This window comes from Schistocerca americana, chromosome 1 (assembly GCF_021461395.2).
Source record: "Schistocerca americana isolate TAMUIC-IGC-003095 chromosome 1, iqSchAmer2.1, whole genome shotgun sequence".
In the NCBI taxonomy this organism is placed as follows: domain Eukaryota; kingdom Metazoa; phylum Arthropoda; class Insecta; order Orthoptera; family Acrididae; genus Schistocerca; species Schistocerca americana.
In genome coordinates this window covers 588997564-589022275 of record NC_060119.1, presented here as the reverse complement: position 1 = coordinate 589022275, position 24712 = coordinate 588997564, and the positions used below count along the sequence as shown (strand labels likewise).

The window sequence follows — 24712 nt, the reverse complement described above, 5'->3', positions numbered from 1 at the left end:
GGGGGCTGCTCAGATTATCACCTAGATTATTTATGTAAATCAGGAACAGCAGAGGGCCTATGACACTACCTTGCGGAACGCCAGATATCACTCCTGTTCTGCTCGATGATTTACCGTCTGTCACTATGAACTGTGACCTCTCTGAGAGGAAATCACGAATCCAGCCACACAACTGAGACTATACTCCATATGCATGCAATTTGATTAATAGTCGCTTGTGAAGAACGGTATCAAAAGCCTTCTGGAAATCTAGGAATATGGACTCGATCTGAGATCCCTTGTCGACAGCACTCATTACTTCATGGGAACAAAGAGCTAGCTGTGCTGCACAAGAACGATATTTTCTGAATCCGTGTTGGTTATGTAGCAATAAGTCATTCTCTTAAAGGTGATTCATAATGTTCGAGGACAGCATATGGTCCAAAATCCTACTGCAAATTGAGGTCAGTGATACGGGTCTATAATTCAATGGGTTACACCTATTTCCTTTCTTGAATATTGGTGTGACACGTGCTACTTTCCAGTCTTTAGGAACAGACCTTTCGTCAAGTGCGAGGTTGTATACGATTGCTCAGAAAGGCGCTATTGTGTCTGCGTACTCTGAAAGGAACTTGATTGGTATACCATCTGGACCGGAAGGCTTGCCTTGTGCACGCGACGTCGTTAGCGCTCGGTTAACGGTAGTATCTGCCTTGAGTATATCTCTGCTCCATTGCAGGGAAACTGGGGTGCATGAGCAGCGGCAAGCAGAGAAAAGTGACTTGCTGGCAGCAGTGTGGGGAGTTGGAGGTTCTGTTTTACCTACGACGTGTAAGCGCTCTGTTGGACTGAACATAGCCGGAAGGCCTAGTCTGTTGAATGCTGCTGGCGCCATCACGTCTGTTGGAGTTGAACTGTCAGCTACTCGATCACTGAAGGAAGTGACCCTTTGTGACCCACTGCATCCTGGTTCCTTTCGGATACAGCTGCTATTTGTGGCCATTCCTCCGGTATTCTGTTGCGAGCGAAGGCGCTCGGTTGTATTTATCTACCACACTGTCTTTAGCCGATTTTCTGAACAGATATTCGCGACTTGTGGCAAACGTGGATTGTAATTTGGATTTTGATTCCTGCCTACCGTGTTAGTGGGAAACATGGTTAGTAATTGTGTACGCAAGCCCACACTTATTGTTAAAATTTTTCTGTAAGCTACTTGTCTGGTATATTGCCTATTCAGTGGTTGCCAGCCTTCTTTTATTTATTAATGTTTTGTATTTTTATTAGAAAATTGTTTAATTTTGCTTATGGATGTGTGTTACAGGACAGATAAGCCGTAATTTAATGCCTTGTTTATCGAATACAAGAGCTAATCCAGAAAGAGAGCCTCACTGCAGGTCGTAGTTCGTCTTCTGGCTTTCATTGGATTATTTTTGGTAATGTAAATTTCTCGTCCATCTGTGGAAAAGGTATCTATTTTTAAGATAGCTGTCCAGCTGATTCTAGTAAATCCATGTTACTTGTTATTGGCTGTTTGCCGAAGTAGCCACCTCTGCTGTAATTATAGTGTGGTTTGTTTGTTTGCCTTTTCTGCCCGCCGGGATTAGCTAATCAGTTCTGTATATTTGATCGGCTACTGCCATAATATACTTCCCTGTAACTTTCTGAGATTAAGTTTTGCCTTATTTTGGCGTTCTATGTTTCAGTTGCATATGACACCGGCCAAGGTGGCTTTGTACTCCTAGTTTCTCATATGATTTACTACTGCAGATTTCTTCTAAATCCTAAACAAGTAAATCTAAGGAATACCTTCTAGAGGCGGCTTTTAGTATAAGTTTGCTTTGGCCTTTTATGGCAGCTTGTGTGTTCTAGGCAGCTTGTCATGAAAGTGTCGCGAAATTCACAACTTGTACCTGGGGTTTTTGATCGGTCATTGCACGATAACGCTCACTCTGTTTATAAGCCTGACAGCCTGCCTACCCGAAGAGGTGCGTTTAGACGTATGTTTAAAGACGCTTAAAATAATTATTACGACGCATCTTGTGTTCTTAACACTGTCCTCTCCCTGCCTTAAATGCTATTACAGTTTTTTGAATAGTGAAATTTTCATCACTTAAGATTGATCAGTGTTAAACTGATCTTCACGGGTGAGTTACCTTGTTCCTTAATTAAATTTGTTTGTAAAATTTAATTTCTCAAAAGGGATTTGCCGTGGCAGACATTTGTCGGTGGACCTTAAGTCGTTCGTGCAGCTGCCAAGTATAGTTACGGCAGTTAACAATTCTTGCACCAACTGCTTAGTACTTTAAATTATTCTGATAAGAAAAAGAAGGAGATTTTATTGTGGGTCTGCCAATGTGCGGTGATCTTCGTACATTTTAAGATATCACTTTGTACCCACGCATTTTAAAAAGTGTATTTATAGGTTTGGTGAGCCTTGGGTCTAATTGCCTTATTTAGTAGTCATCAGTGCTCCCACTAATAAATTGTGTACTTTACTAATTGTAAAATGTTCTGTTGTTTTTTGATGATAAATTACTTTTTAATGATATGCAGTTTTGTTAACTCAGCACCTTACCAGTCCCCAACCTGCTCCCTACCGCCTCACATCCCATGGTACGATGTCTGATACCCAATGAGCAGGGCCGCTGTTCAAAGAGCTCGCATCGTCCAGTGCTGCTCTTGCGAGCACGAGGATGGTTTGTCACATCGCTGGCTACCACAGTCACGAGATGTCAATATTATTTAGTCTTTGTGGTACACTTTGCAGACAACGGCGCGTGTTCGCAGTCCACCTCCATCATCGTTGCCTGAACTTGCTACTATGTTACAGGACGAATGATATACACTGCTGACCATTAAAATTGCTACACCACAAAGATGACGTGCTACAGACGCGAAATTTAACCGACAGGAAGAAGATGCTGTGATATGCAAATGATTAGCTTTTTTAGAGCATTCACACAGTGTTGGCGCCGGTGGCGACACCTACAACGTGCTGACATGAGGAAAGTTTCCAACCGATTTCTCATACACAAACAGCAGTTGACCGGCGTTGCCTGGTGAAACGTCGTTGTGATGCCTCGTGTAAGGAGGAGAAATGCGTACCATCACGTTTCAGACTTTGATAAAGGTCGGATTGTAGCCTATCGCGATTGCGGTTTATCGTATCGCGACATTGCTGCTCGCGTTGGTCGAGATCCAATGTCTGTTAGCAGAATACGGAATCGGTGGGTTCAGGAGGGTAATACGGAACGCCGTGCTGGATCCCAAAGGCCTCGTATCACCAGCAGTCGAGATGACAGGCATCTTATCCGCATGGCTGTGACGAATCGTGCAGCCACGTCTCGATCCCTGAATCAACAGATGGGGACGTTTGCAAGACAACAACCATCTGCACGAACAGTTCGACGACGTTTCCAGCAGCATGGACTATCAGATCGGAGACCATGGCTGCGGTTACGCTTGACGCTGCATCACAGGCAGGAGCGCCTGCGGTGGTGTACTCAACGACGAACCTGGGTGCACGAATGGCAAAACGTCATGTTTTCGGATTAATCCAGGTTCTGTTTACAGCATCATGATGGTCGCATCCGTGTTTGGCGACATCGCGGTGAACGCACATTGGAAGCGTGTATTCGTCATCGCCATGCTGGGGTATCACCCGGGGTGTTGGTATGGGGTGCCACTGGTTACACGTCTCGGTCACCTCTTGTTCTCATTGACTGCACTTTGAACAGTGGACGTTACTTTTCAGATGTGTTACGACCCGTGGCTCTACCCTTCATTCGATCCCGACGATACCATACATTTCAGCAGGATAATGCACGACCGCATGTTGCAGGTCCTGTACGGGCCCTTCTGGACACAGAAAATGTTCGACTGCTGCCCGGGCCAGCACATGCTCCAGATCTCTCACCAATTGAAAACGTCTGGTCAATGGTGGCCGAGCATCTGGCTCGTCACAATACGTCAGTCACTACTCTTGATGAACTGTGGTATCGTGTTGAAGCTGCATGGGCAGCTGTACCTGTACACGCCATCCAAGCTCTGTTTGACTCAATGCCCAGGCCTATCGAGGCCGTTATTATGGCCAGAGGTGGTTGTTTTGGGTACCGATTTCTCAGGATCTATGCACCCAAGTTGCGTGAAAATGTAATCACATGTCAGTTCTAGTATAATATATTTGTCCAATGAGTACCCGTTTATCATCTGCATTTCATCTTAGTGTAGCAATTTTAATGGCCAGTAGCGTAAGAATCTCTTAATAACCATTCCGAGACGACTGGGAGCTATTTCGGATGCTAACGGTTTATCTACGCCATAGTTGACATGGTACTGTATTGTGTTTTTCGTGTTTCCATATTTGTGCCCACACGCTATGTGGACAGGAGAACAACTACTCAGAACATGGACCGCCTCACGATTGCAGGCTACGACGGATATTCACCTGGGTCTCCGCAACGTCTTGGAAGTAATCGAAGACATCATGATAGCTTTGGACTATGTGTTCGTTACTGCGGACCACCTGCATCTATTCTACTGTAGCCGGCCGCTGTGGCCGAGCGGTTCTAGGTGCTTCAGTCCGGAACCGCGCTGCTGCTACGGTTGCAGGTTCGAATCCTGCCTCGGGCATGGATGTGTGTGATGTCCTTAGGTTAGTTAGGTTTAAATAGTTCTACGTTTAGGGGACTGATGACCTCAGATGTTAAGTCCCATAGTGCTTAGAGGCATTTGAACCATCTTCTAGCGTATCTCCCCAGTCGGCAACAGCATTTTACAGCAGAATAACTGTCTGTGTCAAAAGGCCAAAATCGTTTTACAGAGGTTTGAAGAGCACGACAGTGAATTCAGTATCGCTATAAATAAGCATTACGCACGTAATCCACAACAACTCGTTTCGTAATCTATCTCATTCATCTAGCTAAATTAATCCTACAAAATGTACATCCAAAGCACTCAGGGTCCAAATATATAAACAAATAAAATTATTCGGTTAAGAAGTCCTCGTCTTACTTTAAAAATGGCAGCATCAGACTCTGTGCCGCTATTTCATGTTACCGCACATGCTCCAAAGCGTTGTCTCCATAAGGCGGTAAATATCGGTCGCATCAGCTATCTCAGTGCACCACTAGTTCGTAAATACGCGTATGGCTTTGACAGACTGCACTGGGCTATCAGCACTGAGCTATCAGCAGTTGAGCTATCAGCAGTTCCGTTATATTCCAGAGTTGTTGCAAAAGGCATGGAGAGAGACCGCACTAATGGTTACCTGTGCCAAATCGTTCACATTTGTCTTACTGACACCAGTCTTAACAAAGATCTAAAAAACCATTGAAGAAGGCATTATCAAGGTCAATGACCGAAACCAGTACAGACATAGATTTTTGAAATACACAGCTGATGATATTTCTACAGGTGCATATTCTTTCATTTTCAAGGCAAAACTGAAGCAAGTAAGCGATGTGCAAAGGAATTTCAAATGACAGTGTATGCACCTAATCGAAATATCGGTTGTTGTCGATGACGTCACCTTACTGCCTTGTCTCCAGACATAATACAACACCTATGCTCATGACGCAGAATGATATGGTAGTTAATAAAATTCTGTAAATGGTCATAACGGGTTTGCCTCCGGATGGTGATGTGCAGATTCCACAATATTTCCACGGAGCAAGTGTCCGACATCTTCTGGTGGTTGAACTTTGCTGGTGGCTAGGTACGACTGGCGGTATCCGCATGTCGACACCCCGTATATAAAACACAAGCGCAAAGAATGCGCAGGTGCGAATATCACGCATGTGCAATGATTTGCAGATAGATGGTGCCACATTCAAACGCCCTCTGCAGAAAATCGCAGAGCGACCATTGCGCATGAGTGATTTCCGCACCTTTGCGTTCTTCGCGCATGTGTTCTACACTCAAGAGTCAAAGAAACTGGTACACTTCCCTAATGTCGTGTAGGGCCCCGCGAGCACGCAAATGTGCCGTAAAACGAGGTGGCATGGACTCGACTTATGTCTGAAGTAGTGCTGGAGGGAATTGACACAATGAATCCTACAGAGTTCTCCAAAAATCCGTAAGAGCACGCTGCAAGGCATCTCAGATATGCTCAACAATATTCATGTCTAGGAAGTTAGGTGGCCAACAGAAGTATTTAAACTCAGAAGAGTGTTCCTGAACCCACTCTGTAGCAATCCTGGACGTGTGGGATATCGCATTGTCCTGCTGGAATTGCACATGTCCGACGGAATGCACAATGGACATGAATGGATGCAGGTGATCAGACAGAATGCTTACGTACGTGTCGGAGTCAGATCTACACGTATCGGGGACCCCCGTATCACTCCAAGAGCACACACCCCACACTATTACAGAGCCTCCACCATCTTGAACAGTCCCCTGCTGACATGCAGGGTCCATGGATTCATGAGGTTGTCTCCATACCTGTACACGTCCATCCGGTCGATACAATTTAAAATGAGACCTGTGCGACCACGCAACATTTTTCCAGCCATCAGTAGTCTAATGTCGGTGTTGACGGGCCCAGGTGAGGCATAAAGCTTTGTTGTCATGCAGTCATCAAGGTTACACGAGTGGGCCTTCGGCTCCGAAAGACCATATCCATGATGTTTCGGTGAATGGTTCGCACGCTGACATGTTGATATCCCAGCACTGAAATCTGCAGTAATTTGCGAAAGGGTTGCACTTCTGTCACGTTGAACGATTCTCTTCAGTAGTCGTTGGTCTCGTTCTTGCAGGATCTTTTACCGGCCGTGGCGATGTCGGAGATTTGATGTTTTACTGGATTCCTGATATTCACGGTACGCTCGTGAAATGGTCATACGGGAAAATCCCCACTTCATCACTACCTCGGAGATGCTGTGTACCATCGCTCGCGCGCCATCTATAATAACACGTTCAGACTCACTTAAATCTTAATAACCTTCCATTGCAGCAGTAACCGATCTAACAACTGCGCCAGACACTTGCTGTCTAATATAGACGTTGCCGACGGCGGCGCCGTATTCTGCATGTTTACGTATCTCTGTATTTGAATACGCATGCCTATATAAGTTTCTTTTGCGCTTCAGTGTATATAAGGGGCGTCGACGCGCAGATACCGTCAATCGTACCTAGCCGCCAGCACCTGAAGCAGTCGGACAGTTGCTCCGAGCAAATACTGTGAAATTTGCACAACGTCATCCGGCGGCAAACCCGTGAAGACTATTTACAACAATGCCACCGGGAAAGCTTGAAGAGTAACAAAATGCTGTTTCACCGGTGGACATAGGTATGGATGTAAGACTGCTGCCTCCTGGGAAAGGTCTGAATGTAAGGACGAAATGCAAGCAAACCGCTGCAATTGTATAGAAGAGACAGATTTATGAGCATCATCCACCAGTACGCCCTAACGCCGCGCATAAAACAGTTGTCTAGTCATGAGAATGGAAATATTACGGCCTACAAGAACTTGGTCCTTCTTGCTCTTCATTTCGTCTGCACATTGAGTTACCGTGGCGTCATGCGTAGCCGCAATAGCAGTCGGGTTCAGAATCAGTACACTCTCCCTCTGATTACCGGAAGATACACTACTTGCCATTAAAATTGCTACGCCACGTAGGTGACGTGCTACAGACGCAAAATTTAACGACAGGAAGAAGATGCTGTGATATGCAAATGATTAGCTTTTCAGAGCATTCACACTAGGTTGGCGCCGGTGGCGACACCTGCAACGTGCTGACATGAGAAAAGTTTCCAACGGATTTCTCATACACAAACAGCAGTTGACCGGCGTTGTCTGGTGAAACGTTGTTGTGATGCCTCGTGTAAGGAGGAGAAATGGGTACCAGTCGAGATGACAGGCATCTTATCCGCATGGCCGTAACGGATCGTGCAGCCACGTCTCGATCCCTGAGTCAACAGACGGGAACGTTTGCAAGACAACAACCATCTGCACGAACAGTTCGACGACGTTTGCAGCAGCATGGGCTATCAGCTCGGAGACCATGGCTGCGGTTACGCTTGACGCTGCATCACAGGCAGGAGTGCCTGCGGTGGTGTACTCAACGACGAACCTGGGTGCACGAATGGCAAAACGTCATGTTTTCGGATGAATCCAGGCTCTGTTTACAGCATCATGATGGTCGCATCCGTGTTTGGCTCCATCGCGGTGAACGCACATTGGAAGCGTCTATTTGTCATCGCCATACTGGCGTATCACCCGGCGTGATGCTATGGGGTGCCACTGGTTACACGTCTCGGTCACCTCTTGTTCGCATTGACGGCACTTTGAGCAGTGGACGTTACATTTCAGATGTGTTACGATCCGTGATGGCTCTGAGCACTATGGTTCAAATGGCTCTGAGCACTATGGGACTCAACTGCAGTGGTCATAAGTCCCCTAGAACTTAGAACTACTTAAACTTAACTAACCCAAGGACATCACACAAATCCATGCCCGAGGCAGGATTCGAACCTGCGACCGTAGCGGTCGTGCGGTTCCAGACTGTAGCGCCTTCAACCGCACGGCCACTCCGGCCGGCTTACGATCCGTGACTCTACCCTTCATTCGATACCTGCGAAACCCTACATTTCAGCAGAATAATGAACGACCGCATGTAGCAGGTCCAGTACGGGCCTTTCTGGATACAGAAAATGTTCGACTGCTGCCCTGGTCAACACGTTCTCCAGATCTCTCACCAATTGAAAACTTCTGGTCAATGGTGGCCGAGCAACTCGCTCGCCAGAAAACGCCAGTCACTACTCTTGATGAACTGTGGTATCGTGTTGAAGCTGCATGGGCAGCTGTACCTGTACACGCCATCCAAGCTCTGTTTGATTCAGTGCCCAGGCGTATCAACGCCGTTATTACAGCCAGAGTTGGTTGTTCTGGTACTGATTTCTCAGGATCTATGCATCCAAATTGCGTGAAAATGTAATCACATGTCAGTTCTAGTATAATATATTTGTCCAATGAATACTCGTTTATCATCTCCATTTCTTCTTGGTGCAGCAACTTTAATGGCCAGTAGTGTACTCTGAATTTTTCTTACGCTAATGAACAGCAGTGAGCATGGGTGCATGAAGCACGAATCTGCTGCAGATTACCATGCGCAGCAACGTTCGTGGAACGATCGCTGAGGAGGCGCTGTTGGTAGCCCCTTAGTTCGCCTGGGCCGTCAGTCGCTCAGCAGTTGCACGTCTGTTCGCTCTTACCATCTCTGAAGTCATCTTTCACCCCTGTCGTCTATCGGCCCAGGTGCACCACGGTTACCTAGGCGCCGGTTTTGGGTAGTGTAATTTTGCCGCGGGCTGTATACCTTAACCATGGCGGCACAGGAACAGACTGAAAACTTATCCGTTTCGAAAATTCTTCCGCCCTTAGCCCGAACACCAGTGATCATGGCCTTTCAGATGTCATATAAATCGCCCCGTTTTCGCATCACGACTACAGCGTTGTTTTTCCGCAGCCCGACGACACGCTTTATGCGCCCTCCACTGTTAGTGCTACCACCTCCCGTCTGTGAGTCGTTATTGTACTCTGGCGTCGAACATTGACAGTAGTCACATAAATGTGGCTGGACCGTGTATCTAGGCAAAAAGGGCATGACTCCCTCCACATCATCTGGCAGGATTAATTGCTATTTTAAAGCTGCAGTTACTATAAAATTACACTGAAAGCAAAAGTAGCGTTGAGGAAGATACCAGCCCCTAATTAGGTGGCGTAAACATTCTGCGTGCATTGTGTGAGGAAGTCTGAAGATGATACAGCTGGAAAAGACACTTCTAATGGGCCCTCGTGAGCTGCACATGCGTGAGACTACTATATTGATACTCGTGAGGTGGCGGACGGGTTTAAGTATAGCTGTACACAATGTTGATGAGAACCTGTATACTAGTTGTATTACTCCATTGGCGTTGCTTTTCCGTATCGAGGAACAATTCGTTGAGATGGTTCAAATGGCTCTGAGCACTATGGGACTTAACATATGAGGTCATCAGTCCCCTAGAACTTAGAACTACTTAAACCTAACTAACCTAAGAACATCACACACATCCATGCCCGAGGCAGGATTCGAACCTGTGACCGTGGCGGTCACGTGGTTCCAAACTGAAGTGCCTAGAACTGCTCGGCCACAGCGGCCGGCGGAACAATTCGTGTCCTACTCATTTTGATGTAAATAATTGCTTCCTAAAAGCAAATCAAGAACGCATTGTAGCTGAGGCGTGATTATTGTAATACAAAACAGTCTTATCTGTACTTAGCTCTGTTTATTCCGGGTTTGGAACGCGGGGACGACCTTGGTTTTTTTTTTTTTTTTTTTAGTTCCTGCTGGAGTTGCTGTGCATGTCGTCTGCAGAGTGATGGGCATATCCGTTATGCGACAGGGCACATAAGTGAAGGTACACTAGGCGGTCCATTGTGCTTGAGCAGTACAACGCGTAATTCGGTACTCTGAATTCGGCAGGTTACAGAATCTGCACACACACGCACAATACAGAACACGTATTTCCAATCCCTAAAGCCAGAGGTTACTTGTACCAATGCAATAGGAAATGACATGTTTCAGGTTGTCTAACCGCCGAGTAGTGAAATGGATATTTAAACAAAGAACGATTGTATTTGGGCAACGTAACGAAATAACAAGCAACTAATTTACGTAAAATATGCATTACATAATTGTATTACAATAGCTGCAGACGGTTACGTAGATCTGTTGCAAGATGACGGTACCTGTGGGTTCCACATCGTTTCCATGGTTACTACCTGGCGTCCTTCCTGCCAACGGGATTCATAACACCTTTGATTCGTGGTGGAAAGTTTATCGTCTCCCTGGTTACAAACTGGTGTCCTACCGACCATCTTTGCTACGTCTACGTTCACCAGCAGACCCTGCAGGGGGCCGCCGATGTTTAATGAGCCATGTCTTCGGGTAGTGACCGTTTTTCTATTTCGTCGCTTTTTGTAACGTATGTTCTTCTTTATAACATCAAAACACCCTTCGTTGTTTTCTCAAGGACCAAACTCTTGGCAACTATACATCTAATACACGTTCTTCGCACAATGTAATCGAGTCTCACGCCCAGTGGCTACCAATGGGCGGGGCTTCCGCTATTTAACTACCACCAGACGAGCCGTATTTAGTAGTATTCTCCGCGCGTCCACAGACTGACCTGCTCCACGCCAACGGTTCCTACGGTCATCAAGAATATACAGCTGCGCTCTTTTACTACATTATTTTATTTTAGTGTCCATTTTAAGTGTAACTGTACCGTTATGTTTTACTCCTCTTCACAGAACGTAAATCTGAGAATGATCTGTTTGAAGATAGAAACCGTTCACCTAAAAATAAAAATAAGCAACTTAAATGCAATCACGACTGTGCATATTGAAATAAGACCATCTAGTAGTTGTCCGCCGCGACTGAGGGGGAATGGAACGCCCCATCACAAGAATTCCTTGCCAACTCTGTGGACAGCGTAGGAGCACGTTCCAGAGTGTGCATTGCCAACCGTGGTGACTGCACACCCTGTTATGAACCGTGTTCCGTCTTTTGCAGTGTCAAGAGCATCATGATGAATCACGGTGATTTCAATGTAATTATTTGTCTTTGAATGAAAGTGTCATTTCCTTTCGTGTCATTACATACTTCTTCAAGTTACATTCTGCGCTATGTTCAAACGTGTGTGAATTCCTAAGTGACCAACTACTGAGGTCATCGGTCCCTAGACTTACCCACTACTTAAACTAACGTAAACTATGCTAAAAACAACACACACACCCATGCCCGAGAGAGGACTCGAACCTCCGGTGGGAAGGGCCCTGCAATCCGTGACGTGGTGCCTCAAACCGAGCGGCCACTCCGCGGGGCTTCTGCGCTATACTGTAGCAGTTGTTTCTATGTACTGTCCCAGTTTCATCGAGCTAAGTTACTTGGCAGTCACACATAATGCGAAAGCTACTTTCATCTGTTTTGCACACGAGTTTATTTGGAAGACAGTGTTCGTCATGTTACACACTCGTATTCGCCCTACACTTGTACAGAGATCCACACACCCTTTGCACAAAGTGATGGAGTGATGAGCATTAATGTTCTGATTTGTCTGAGCTAAAAAGGTTGGGTAAAAAAGAAAAGAAGTTTACCATTTAGCGTTTCGTCGACACGAGATTATTAGAGACGGAACACAAGGTCCAACTGGAAGAGAATAGGAAAAGATATCGTTAGTGACTTTTTGAAAGGGAAAGTCACCGCATTCCCTTAACTCACTGAGCGTAAGCACGGGAAACATAAATTCGGATGACCGCGAGAGGACCTGAGCCGTGCCTCTGCCGATACGAACCCAGCATCTGACCCACCCCCTCCCCCCTGGCCGTGGCCCTTTCGTTCTAATTACTAAGATATCCCGAAACTACTTGTCGTATTTCGAACGGCGCCACGTCATTGAATGTATCTCTTTCACATCGAAATACTATGTAGTTAGTTCGTTATATCAAAACCATAATGAAAATGGTGCTATCATGTCACAAAATAGCGAATATCTCTTTAGACAGGGTTAGGAATGAAAAGAAAGGAACTGACATTTTGACATACCAGGCAGTTTCGAAGACATTTAAATTACATCTTGATGTAGTCACGCTTTTTTACGAATTAACACTACTTCTCTAGCGTAGTGAGCTTTCTCAGCTGCTAGGTGTTGGCACATCTGCAGCTTGCAATTTATGGGCTAAAGTCCCTCATCCTGTGTCCAAAATCCAGAAGACTCGCCAGCCATAGTAAAGGTGACATGATGGCATGTGTCATGTAATACGACTGAAAGGTATATACACAGGGTAAATTAATTCAAGTTTTGTAAGAAAATATTATATTGAACCAGAGATGCTCGAATGTATTATCGACTGTGTGGTAGCGTCGCTCCTCAATAGTGATCGCTAATTCAAGGTGTTACGGTTGATGTGTTAGAGTAACTTAAGATAGCGTGATGTATGGATGATTCAAGTGTAAAGACTTGTATCTGATGTGTGCTGGATATATACTTACTTGCTAAGGACAGTAATGATTGTTTTATTTGCAAGAGTCTATTATGTCTGCTAACTGTAAAAGGAATCTCAACAGAAGTTGGAAATGATTAACATAAGGAAAGTTGTTTTGCTACCGATGCAATGCTCATATTCATAAGTGATGATTGAGACAATGTATAGCACTCACGTCCACTGATTTTGTAAAGCTAATTGTTAATGTATAATCAGTTTATTGAGTGTATTAATTGTGAGCATTATTAATTTTCAAAGAGTCAAAATACAAGTTATAAATTAGTGCCGTATTGAAACTTCCTGGCAGTGCCGTATTGTTACTTACCCCAAGTCAATACCAGTTTCCAGATAAATGTAATTTTTGGTTAACTATCAATAAGTTACTGTCTCACTCATATTCGATTTAATTAAAATGTGTGCTAAGCAACAGCCTTGCAAAATAGCTGTTTGCTGATCACACAATTTAAAGTACTAAGAGAGTAGTGCGGAGAGCGTTACCATTGCGCAAATAAAGATAAGAAATTTTATTATTTCAAGGGTAGCATTCACTAAGCACAGGGACCATTAAGGGATAGCATTCACTAAGCACAGGGATCGTTATTTTCAAATTTCTGAGGTTTTGTTTTATTACCAGGGCCAATTTTAACTGAATAGTGTTGCAGTAGATTTAGTTTTTGTGTTACGTAAATTCATGTAGTCTTGGTTTGGCTTAAAAGTTATTGACAGTTTACGTTCTCGCAACTAAATTAAATTTACATTGTAAATTTGTGGTAAGTTCCTATGGGACCAAACTGCTGAGGTCATCGATCCCTAGGCTTATGCACTACTTAATCTAACTTAAACTAATTTACGCTAAGGACAACACACACAACCATGCCCGAGCGAAAACTCGAACCTCCGACGAGAGGAGCCGCTCGAACCGTGGCAAGGCGCTTAGACAACGCGGCTACGCCGCACTAAATTTGCATTCTCTCAATCAGAATAGTTCAGTACACGACAAAGCGCATAAGCAACTAGATAAAATACGCGTTTACGAGCCATTCCGATTCTAACAGTTGTGTTTCAGACTAATGTCAGTTACATAATTTTAATCATATTTCAAACTTATATGTTTCACGACATGACACCGTATATCATATTGCTTTACTTGACACGATGCATTATATTGCATGACGTGGGTACTAATGCTAACAAGTAAAAAGACGCGAATATGTCAAGATGTTTTGATTTAAATGTCTTGGAAGTTTCCAGATAAATCGAAAAGCTAGTTCCCTGCTTTTACATCCTTAATTCTTTCAATGACATATTCACTTTGTTTGTGATATGAAAGGAGCATTTTTCATTCTTGTTCCAAACTTTTACTCTACCATAATGTTGACATTAGACCGCCATAACTTGGCAACCGATGTAGATTTTTTGTAACTCGGACGACGACTGATCCGGTATCGGTCTTTTTTTATTGTCTTTCGAACCATGTTGCTTATATCTTGGTAACGGATTACGCTTCCTCAGAATAACAGAATAACCGTTAATTACATCTATTTGTCTACCTTCTTACAAAGTTTGAACCGATTCGTGCAAGTTTGAAACATAGTAGTGGCAAGCGTAAAAAAACTCACAAAGACGTGTTTTTGCACGTAAAATCCAAATGAAGCTAGATTTTTAAACGGGAGTTTTCAATTTAATCGTAGGATCACAATTTTTATTTATTTGACTAACTTAAAAACCGTTTTCGCGAATTCAATTCACGTAAGAACGAATTTTACGTGGTACATTTAGCTGGGCTTCAATCCATAATAGCCGCCCTTGGTGGCCGAGCAGTTCTAGGCGCTTCAGTCCGGAACCGCGCGACTGCTACGGTCGCAGGTTCGAATCCTGCCTCGAGCATGGATGTGTGTGATGTCTTTAGGTTAGTTAGGTTTAAGTAGTTCTAAGTTCTAGGGGACTGATGACCTTAGATCTTAAGTCCCATAGTGCTCAGAGCCATTTGAACCATTTGAATCATACCATAATATCTCGACTACGGATAAACAATATTGGGTTAAAAATTACGTTTTGACCTTATCCATTTATCTACCATCGTGAAAACTGTGAACCGATTCGTACAAGTTCAAAGTATCGAGGTGGCGCATTTCAAAAACATCCCTGAGAAACGTGTTACCTTTTTTGCATGTTTTTGCACGCAAAATCCAAACGGTGCTCATACAAATGGTGCCATTAGCTGAGCATTAATTTCAGCCCAATAAAAATTTCTTGTAAAAGGAATTTCACTTGCACAATTTACCTGGGCGCCAGGTCCGGTTTGTCATTCAAACATGGCTTCATGTACCGTAACGTAGCTACAGTAAGACGATGTCCGAATGGGTACAAAATGACCGGGGGTCCGGGCTTTTTAGCCCATGTTCCTAGCTCAGATAAAAACCGAGTACCAAGACCCCCTCCCCCAAACTGCGATTCTGCGACCGGTCTTTTCAGACATATTTCTTAAAGCGCTCCCGTGCTGGAACGATTGTGGCGGTTTATGCAGGTTATATTCAACCAGTCGCTTTTTGAGTTTGGTACCATTTATTGTACCATCAACTAGTTTTCGAACCACTGCAGCCTCATCACCAGACGGAGGTGTTAGAAGAACATTATTTTTTGCACCATTTGCAGCTAGGCGTTAGCGTCGTGGTGTTGGCGAAATTAACGAACATGGAGAAAGCGTTTGGGCTCCATCTGTCCGCGCTCGCTGCAGCAGCTGTCTGTATTATATAACCGGTAATATATTCCTTTTAGAGGATAAATTACTGTATGGACAAAACACAGGAACGTGGCACGGCAAGTCACCTTGTTGGTCGTAAGTTCGCCATCAGCTGTAAGAACGTTTTATTTAGATGTATTGACCGACATTTGCTTTCGAACTACCGGATGAGATGAACTTGGTGTAAAACTCTGTACCACTCCAGGATTTAGAATCGTCGTTAGAGAATCATAAGCAGTTATTCCAATCAACACTGGATACGGGCAAAGCTCGTGTTTCAGTGAAGCAGTCCGCCGTGCCTAAATTTCACACAACCAGCCCTATTCGCAATCTGGGACGCAGTAAAGCCGAGTAAGACAGGCTAGAAGAATTGGGAGAAATTGCGCTAATCTTAACTAGTCAGTGGGTGGCACTTACGGTATAGTACATACAGGAAGCAAACGGTCCATCTTAATTTATGGTCCATTTAAGACCACGAATGACGCACAAATTGAGATCGACATTTACCCGTCTCCTTAGTTAGTAAAGCTATTAGCGAAGTTAGCACGTGGGCAATATTTTTCAAATTTTGACCCGAAGGATTCATATTTCCTGCTACCTCTGGACGTAAATACAAATAATCTTGATAATAAACACTCATTTTTGGAATGTATCAATACAAGAGGTTACGATTTGGGATCGCCTCAACACTAGGAATCTTCCAAAGATACACAGAGTAACTTCCTCAACGTTTTCCAAAGTCCATAAACTATTTTGATGACATCTTGGCGACAGGTGCTATCAGGAAAGAACACATGTAAAATATGGATACACTATTTCAGTGTCAGTTTTCTTTGCACTGTCCGTGCAGCATTTGGGACATACCTTAAGCAGAAACTGCCGGCTCGAAAAAAACTTAAAGGAATTGCAATGTTTTCTGGGAAAAGTTAACTACTACCGAAAGTTCATTCCACAGGCAGCTTACTGCACGGCTCCATTGAACCATTTCCGAAAGAAGGCGAAACATTTCCCTGGTATGGCATGTGATACAAAGCGTTACTGCAGCTGAAAAAACAACTGAGCTCCGTTCTGTGCTTCGTAACTTTCCATCGGACAAGTTCCTCACCTTTGCGACAGAGGCGTTGTTACTCACAAGGGAAACTCCCCATCGCATCCCCCTCAGAGTTAGTGGTAAGTCAGCCCATTGGACAGCCCGTCAAAAACTGGACACAAATGAAACATGAAAACAGGATGAAGCTGTACTGAAGTGTGGAAAAAAGAAAAAAATAGGACAGTGAACGGTCCACATTTAAAACGTCCCATATCGAGCAACATTAATAGCCATTGTGACTTGTGTGGTCTCTGTGTTGGACTGCGAAGGGGGAGATCTGGGTTTAAATCTCACTGGGTGTTCAGCTTTTTCTTTTCCCATAAAATTACGAAATTTCCGTCTGGTAATCGACGTGTCTGTTCGTTGTATTCAAACTTATGTATGTGTCGTGACGTAACGTCAGTTTGCAACAGCGACATATAACGCAGGGACCAAGAGACGTACGTACCTCCTATTTGTTCTACACAGGTACCACATGTTATGCCTCTTGCGTTCCATTTTGGAAGTTTTGTCCCTTGAATTCCTTTCTTGCAACATAGTTCACATCCGTTTATTTTTTGTTTTAATTTCTGTGAGAGGTCTATGCGGCATCTCGCCTGCTCTCACTATTTATCACGGAATATGAGTCATATGGTAAGAGTGTATTATCGTCGCAAGTAAATGTGATGAATAGTGAGAGCAGGCGAGATGCCACATAGACTTATTATTAAATCTCAGGGGGTGCGATGGGGAGTTTCTCTTCTAGAGATCATAACTCCTCCATGTGAGCTCACATATTCAGCTGAAAACCGGTTTGGCCACCGGTCGTCGTTGTCGCCAACAAGAGGCATCGAACGTTCCTCTTTGCCAAAGGCCAGAAGCACCTAACTCGGTCAGAAGCACCTAATTCGTCAACGGAACCAGCTGCGGCTGTGACACACGCAGGAGCCATTTCCTGTCCTACGTCCAGCGCAGGGGAATTCCAGGCCCGCCACTCACAGCTACCGCGCTTTCAGGCTGTCCCCGCCATAGACTGCTCCTGATTTTCACTCCAGCCATAGCCGCAGCGCCGTTACAACCTGCACCCGTTCCATCACTACCATCAGAAACAGCGGCAGCAGCCGACAATCGAACTCGAACAGAAGTGGCAACCTATGGAGGTTGAGCCACTTCCTCCAACACTGTAGTCGCTGACTGTCTCAACGCCCCATCAGCAACCACAGCAACAAGTGGACCAGTCAACAGACGAACAGGACACCCATGGAATGGAAACCCTCGAATTTCGCACACTGTTGGATCCACTGGCAGGGCTAAAAATACGACAGTCCTGGCTGCCCTGATAGGCAAACAAAGGTCTGGTCATTGTCGACCCTATGCGTATTTTAAACGATGGAGGGATTTAGCATTATCGCTGGACACAGACCAGAGCTCAAGATGACCGTACCAGCTCTGGCCATTCAGAGTTGACTGATTTTGCGTCCGCAACGGGGCTTGGATTACGCATCAGTTGGCAAGACCCTCTGGCGATCAGAGGAGGAGGAAAGTGTGTGTGCTTTCCGCGTCCAGTTGTGCTGATGTTTGCGAAGCTTCCCAATAGATGACTTTACTTTTGTACACAGTTACTTGATTGCTCTTAGCTTTTTTTCTCGGTTTGTTGTTATGGCATTGTCTGTATGTTGTTGACAGTTCTTGGTTTTCACTTTCTGGATTACTCTGTTTGTCCCTTCGGAAATATTCATAGTTTTTCCACCGGCTAGTCAGTCCTTTCGGCTTCTCACTGTTTCCTCGGAAACCGACTTGTGGCCCTCCCACATCTGGGTAGTGCGATATGAAACAGTTATTTACACCCAGGTGTTGTCCTCAGTTACAGGGTAGCAATCAGCAAAACTCCTCTCGATCGATTTTTGACACAGTTCTGTTATTATAATACTGGTTTTTAAGTCTAAGTTTCTTAAACCCATTCTCGGGATAATATGTTGACGCGTTTTGAGTTAAACAAATATTTTATCTGTGATGCCTGGTGTTTATTACGTTTCATAAATGTTATGAAACATAGTGCACATAATCATACCTGTGCTGAATTTCCCCTACCACTGCGCAAAAGTAGAAAAGTCAAAATGTTCATCTCTTGCAAGCTGACCCATTCCACATCATTACAACGTGTCGTGTACTTGATGCATTCAAGGGAGTAACCCCCCCCCCCCTCCTCCCTCCCGCCGGAGGTTCGAGTCCTCCCTCGGGGGTATGGGTCTGTGTGTTGTGCTTAGCATTAATTAGTTTAAGTAGTGTGTAAGTCTAGGGACCGATGACCCCAGCTGTATGGTCCCACACACACAAGTGATTACCTCGGTCCGGAAGGCGGGCATGACGGCTCGACGGTGCTGCCGCCACTGGCGGCCGCCGGTAGTGAGTAGGCCGTCGCCCACGAAGGCAGTCACCGCGTTCACGAAGAAGTTGTCGCGGTGCGTCAGCGTCTTCGCCATCAGCACGCGCTGCACGTCCTCCGGTTCCGTCACGAAGATCAGCAGCTTCGGACCCACGTACACCCTGTGGGGAGTATCACGAGACTAAAGCAACGGTACAATCACAACCAAAATATGAGACCAGTTGTTTCTACACGCTTGGTGTACATCGGCACTAATGAAAGGAAACTGCTCTTATTGCTGAGAAACTGTTTGTCGTTGCATAATAGCGATTGTTTTCCGACCTTTAACTATGCCTTTGTTTTGTGATAAGCTTCATGAAGATTGATTATCAAAGTTTCAATGGACACTTTGCTTACGACAGACGTGTTCCTGCACGCCGACAGAACGCAAAACTGACGGAACTCTTGAATGACCTCGCAGAAAATGACGTGTAGAAATGCAGTGGAAGCAATGAAAGCAGACGTGTATTGACTCTCAAGATACAATAGATGAATAAAATGCAAAGAACGTTTGGTAGTACTGTGCCATGCAATGAATTTAGTCTACAGACGTCGATGTTAAAAATCCTCAAGCACACCTTGCGAATAAGACTTACACTTGATCCATGCTGAAAAAGTTAGTTCTAAGGAAGTTAAACGGTGACTTGTGATATCACACGCCTCATTTCAGGTACTACAATCTACAAATAACACGACATTGCATTGCTTATTTACTCAGGCTTCTCCTAAATTTGTTTCACAAATCTTTGACGACCTTAATGTTAGGTCCACGCCTCGAAATACTGAAAAGGCCACAGTGACTCGAGCTTCTGTAGTATCAAAATTTATTAGTTTATGCAGACACGTCTAGCTATTGGAAGATTTCGAGTGGCTAACACCACTCAATCCTCTAGGAGGATACCGTTAGCAGATGCTCAGTTTTACTACGCTCAGACGCAGCCAACGACAATTTATGTAGTATACTCGTTAGCTGTTTCTTTCATTTGTTACTATAATTTTGACAAGTGTTTTTAGTCATTGTTTCGTTTTTGACAGCACTATTAAAACGACTAAAGTGTCTAAACCGGTTGAGCCAATAAACAATATTTCTGTGAGCACTGACTTATAACCTCCATTGAAAAACTTAGCGACCTCCCTGACCCCCTATGCCAACAACATAGCAAATATTACTGTGTAATATCAACCGAGCTCAGGAATCCCTAAATACACATTTACGTTATTCTGCAGTTCAGATCTAATATTCCTTTACGCTACCTTAACATGCTGCCAGCAGGCTAACCTTAGAGATCCTGCAAACAGGAAGCCAATGAGACTTTGAGCGACTGTCACCGTCACGTCTAACTCAGAATCCTGCAATCGCTGCGTCTAGTGTGTCAAAACACGCAAAACTAAAGTCAAGTTGGTCATAATATGCTACGATTGCAACTCCTCCCAAATATGATATCTAGTGTGTCATTTATACTGATGGAAAAAAACGGTACAGAAAATTTGGGAATATATTTGCCTAGATAATACATTTAAGTGATTAACATTCCAAGGTCACAGGTTAATGTAAGCGATGGATAAGCCACAGAAAATGTGAAATGCTGGTAGATTAAGAACCAGTGTTACCACCAGAATGCTGAATGCAAGCATGCAAACGTGCAAGCACTGTGTTGTACATATGCCGGATGTCAGTTTTCGGGATGGTTCCAAACCTGTTGCACTTGGTCGGTCACTGCAGGGACGGTTTGTGGACAAGCTGGTGCTGTCGTCCAATGATATCCCATACGTGCTCGATTGGAGACAGATCTGGTGATTAAGTGGGCCAAGGGATATGTCGACACTCTGTAGAGCATATTTGGTTACAACGGCTGTATGTGGGCGAGCGATATCCTGCTAGAAAACACCCCCTAGAATGCTGTTCATGAATGGCAGCACAACAGGTCGAATCACCAGATTTCCTACACCACACCGTTACTCCACGTATAGGTCCAGTGTATCTAGGATGCAGACAGGTTGGTTGCACGCCCTCAACTGGCCTCCCTCTACCCAACTCGCGACCATCACTGGCACCGAGGCATCCTGGCATTCACGCCTTCTTGCAAGGTCGGTCGGTGATTATCTTCAGGTGGGGGCGCGGTTGTAGAGGCCGGATCCTGTACGGCAGAAGCCATCACGGTCTCGCTATCGGGGGCGGCTATCGGACTAATGTGGTCAGCATCGGAAAGGGTTGCTGCCCGTGTAACTTCGGCGTAATTGAGAGGAAGGGTCGTCACCGTAGAAGGAGTCATAGATTCACCTGTTGGGATTTGAGTAAGCCGTCGTCGGAGACAATCCGACCGGACGTGCCCTTCTTGGCCACAACCAGAGCAAGTGCGTGGCTAACCGTCATACATAATGATCGCCCTACATCCGCCGATGACAAGGTATTACGGAACATGTTTGGTCAGTTCAATTTTAATCTGTCGTACCCCGTTAAGAACGGGGTACGTTGTAAAGGTGGTGCATTTTTCGGCCATATGGCTGATCACTCTGCCGTAGGGCTGGAAAGCCACGGTGGCTACGTCCGGTGGTACTTCGAACGGGAGTTCGAAGACGCGTATCGTACGGAGGCCAAGCCCCGCGTGATCGATAGAGACCGCCCCAATATGGCCATCAGAATGTTTGAATTTAAGATCGTTCGCATGTGCGTGCACGATTCTGTTGCACACCTCGTCACTTACTAGCTTGACGTAGACAACACTGCTCGAATGTGCCATGTTGCATCGGTAGTGATGGACTCTAAACCAGCGACAACGCAGTAGTAAACAACTACGGGCACTCGCGACCGCGCGGACGTGACGTAAACAAGACGTCCTCGCCGCAGCGCTGCGGAAAGCAGACTGTTCACACCACTGAAACCCGATCTTCCTGCGACAGTACATTCTCGTGACCACCGCTGTCAGCAATCATGTACAGAGGCTTCATTCATGCCAAGTCTTTCTGTAGACTCGCAGAAGGAACATACAGCTTCTCGTAACCCTATTATACGACCTCGCTCAAACTCAGTGAGTTGTTGACAATTGCGATTTTGTCACCCTGAAAGTCATTCTTGACTAACATCAACTCACCACGTCCAGTCTCGAAAGTAACCATGGTTCACGACCGTTACAGCGTATATTTAAGGCAAACCTAATTTGCATCCTCACAGTGGCGCTACTGGTGCCACCCTTATGCGACTGGCGTGAAGTTTGAAAAGACATCATCTTTCGGATTTAGAAACACACCTACCAACTTTCGTTTATGTCGCACAACTCCTCCTTGATGTTTCTATTTATTTCGGTCATTTGTGCCACTGGAATTAAAATGTGATGTAAGTCGGAATACATCCAACAAATAACCGAGGAGATAGGGTTTAAGTGCTACTCTTGGATGAAGAGGATGCCACAAGAAAACAGCTTATTTAGTCAAGAACGAAATTACAATTAAACCAATACCATTATCTGCTGACGGATTTTAATATAAAAAAATGGGGACAGTTGAAAAAGCGTGCCCCGACCACGTATCGAACCCGGGATCTTCAGCTTACATGGCAGACGTTCTATCCAAATTTTTTTGTTTTATGTTTAATTCTTTGTTGATCTCATTTTGTTCCATATTGCTCGTTGTATTTCTTTTATGCGGACGTCCCGTAACACCCGTTCAGGCACTTTATAGAACCGTTTCCTCAGTTCTATTATTACAGAGGATAGCTTACTCTCTGACCGAACACGCTGAGCTACCGTTCCAGCATCTAGCTGAGCCAGCGAGGGCACAGAGGATAGTGCGACTGCAGGGCCTTATCGCCAGCACGCTCCCCGTGAGACCCACTTTCTCAGCTTATAGTCCACACACTACATTCTTAGTTCCCCTGCCATGTCCGAAAGAACAGATGCCATATTCACATTTAGTCAAGGTTTCTTAGGTAGTAAAATGGAGTAGCAAGGAGAAGACACACTTCTGAAGACAATTATAACAGTGTTTTAGAAATGAATGAGTGTGGGCGGCGGTTTCTGACGAAGATGGATACAGGAGGAATAGAAGAATACAGTTCATAGATGCAAGTACTTCTTCGTTACTCTTTGTTTATAAGTGAAACATCAAGAAGGAGTTGTGCGACGTAAACGAAAGTTGGTAGGTGTGTTTCTATAGCCGAAAGATGATGTCTTTTCAAAGTTGACGCCAGTCGCATAAGGGTGGCACCAGTAGCGCTGGTCGTGAACCTTAGTGACCTTCGAGATTGGACGTGGTGAGTTGATGTTAGTCAAAAATGCCTTTCAAGGCGACAAAATCGCAATTATCAAACCTCACTGAGTTTGAGCGAGGTTGTATAATAGGGCTACGAGAAGCTGTACGTCATTGGACTTTGAGGCTGCTAGAGTCGATGGTGAGGAGAGCTAATACACGTCATGACATCTCCGTCCCGGTATGAGTAGAGGTAGAGCTGAATATGCGCCTTCACTGTCAATGCTGCGTCAACAGGAGGCATACATTTCCCAGCTCGTGATGTACCAGCCCAGTTTAGATGCTTTGCTGTCCGCTATGAATATGTCAGGCTGGGCCACGCTCAGTGGTGCAGGGCATGTAAATCCTTTGTTGATACCTCGGCAGGGCAAAGATGGCTGGATCCACCGCATCGACGTTCTGTGAAGATGGCTTAGTAATGGACTGCCCATTCAGCGAGGTGCTCAGGCGGTGGGCGGAAGTTGGAAGCCCGGCGAGAGTAGAGAGACTGCGTCATAGATATGGCTTAGAATAATACAAACTGGACATCACATCGCTGTCCAGCTGGGAGAAGATGACAGCTGGTTCGGGAGGAGTTTAAATGCAGCTGCTCGCGGCTCACTTTTCAGAAAGGTCCACGTTTGTTGGCCACACAGAAACTTTCTGGAACAGAGGCAATGAACGATGCATGCAGTAGTCGGTCAACTTATAGAAGCTTTCTCAGAGCTATTTCACTCCCAGGTCGTTGACATGCGGGAGTCTGACGACACGGGATGGGCGACTTGTGATGGGGTGCTGAGCATGCAGGTAGGCGACTGGCGGCGGTCGGTGTCCGTTTCCTGATGTGCTGTTCCTGGCTCCAAGCTCCGCTAAAGCCCATCCCGCTACAACAGGATCATGTAGCTTACAATTAGAACACCAAATATAGTGTCACATTAAGAATGTCGGCATTAGGGAAAGAGTAATAGTTTCGTCGGAAATTGTAAGAGAAGAAACACGCCATGGACATCGCCTAAAACAGTTCGTGTTCCATCGTATAGATTTTGGAAACAACGGAAAGCTGAAATCAATCAATACTCGATTTGAACCAGCCCTTTAAGACTACAGCTATTTCTATATTTACAGTCATACTCGGCAAGCCAGTATGACTACTACAGGAACGATATGTATGCGTACGCAGTACATACCTAACTGTGGTTCGTGGGACTTTGTACGTTTTTACAGGATCGTAGGCATCTA

General features: G+C 45.0%; 1 protein-coding gene across 1 annotated transcript in view; it reads right to left on the bottom strand.

Annotated features, from left to right (window-relative positions):
- The window catches only part of LOC124579241 (cytochrome P450 4g15-like), a 97627-nt gene extending 73741 nt beyond the window's left edge, over positions 1-23886 (bottom strand). The window contains exons 1-2 of the mRNA XM_047131241.1: positions 23741-23886; positions 19170-19371 (exon numbers count right to left, since the gene is read on the bottom strand). Coding sequence (XP_046987197.1) covers positions 19170-19371; positions 23741-23886 — 348 coding nt within the window. The remainder of the gene's footprint in view (positions 1-19169; positions 19372-23740) is intronic.
- Positions 23887-24712: the final 826 nt, after the last annotated feature.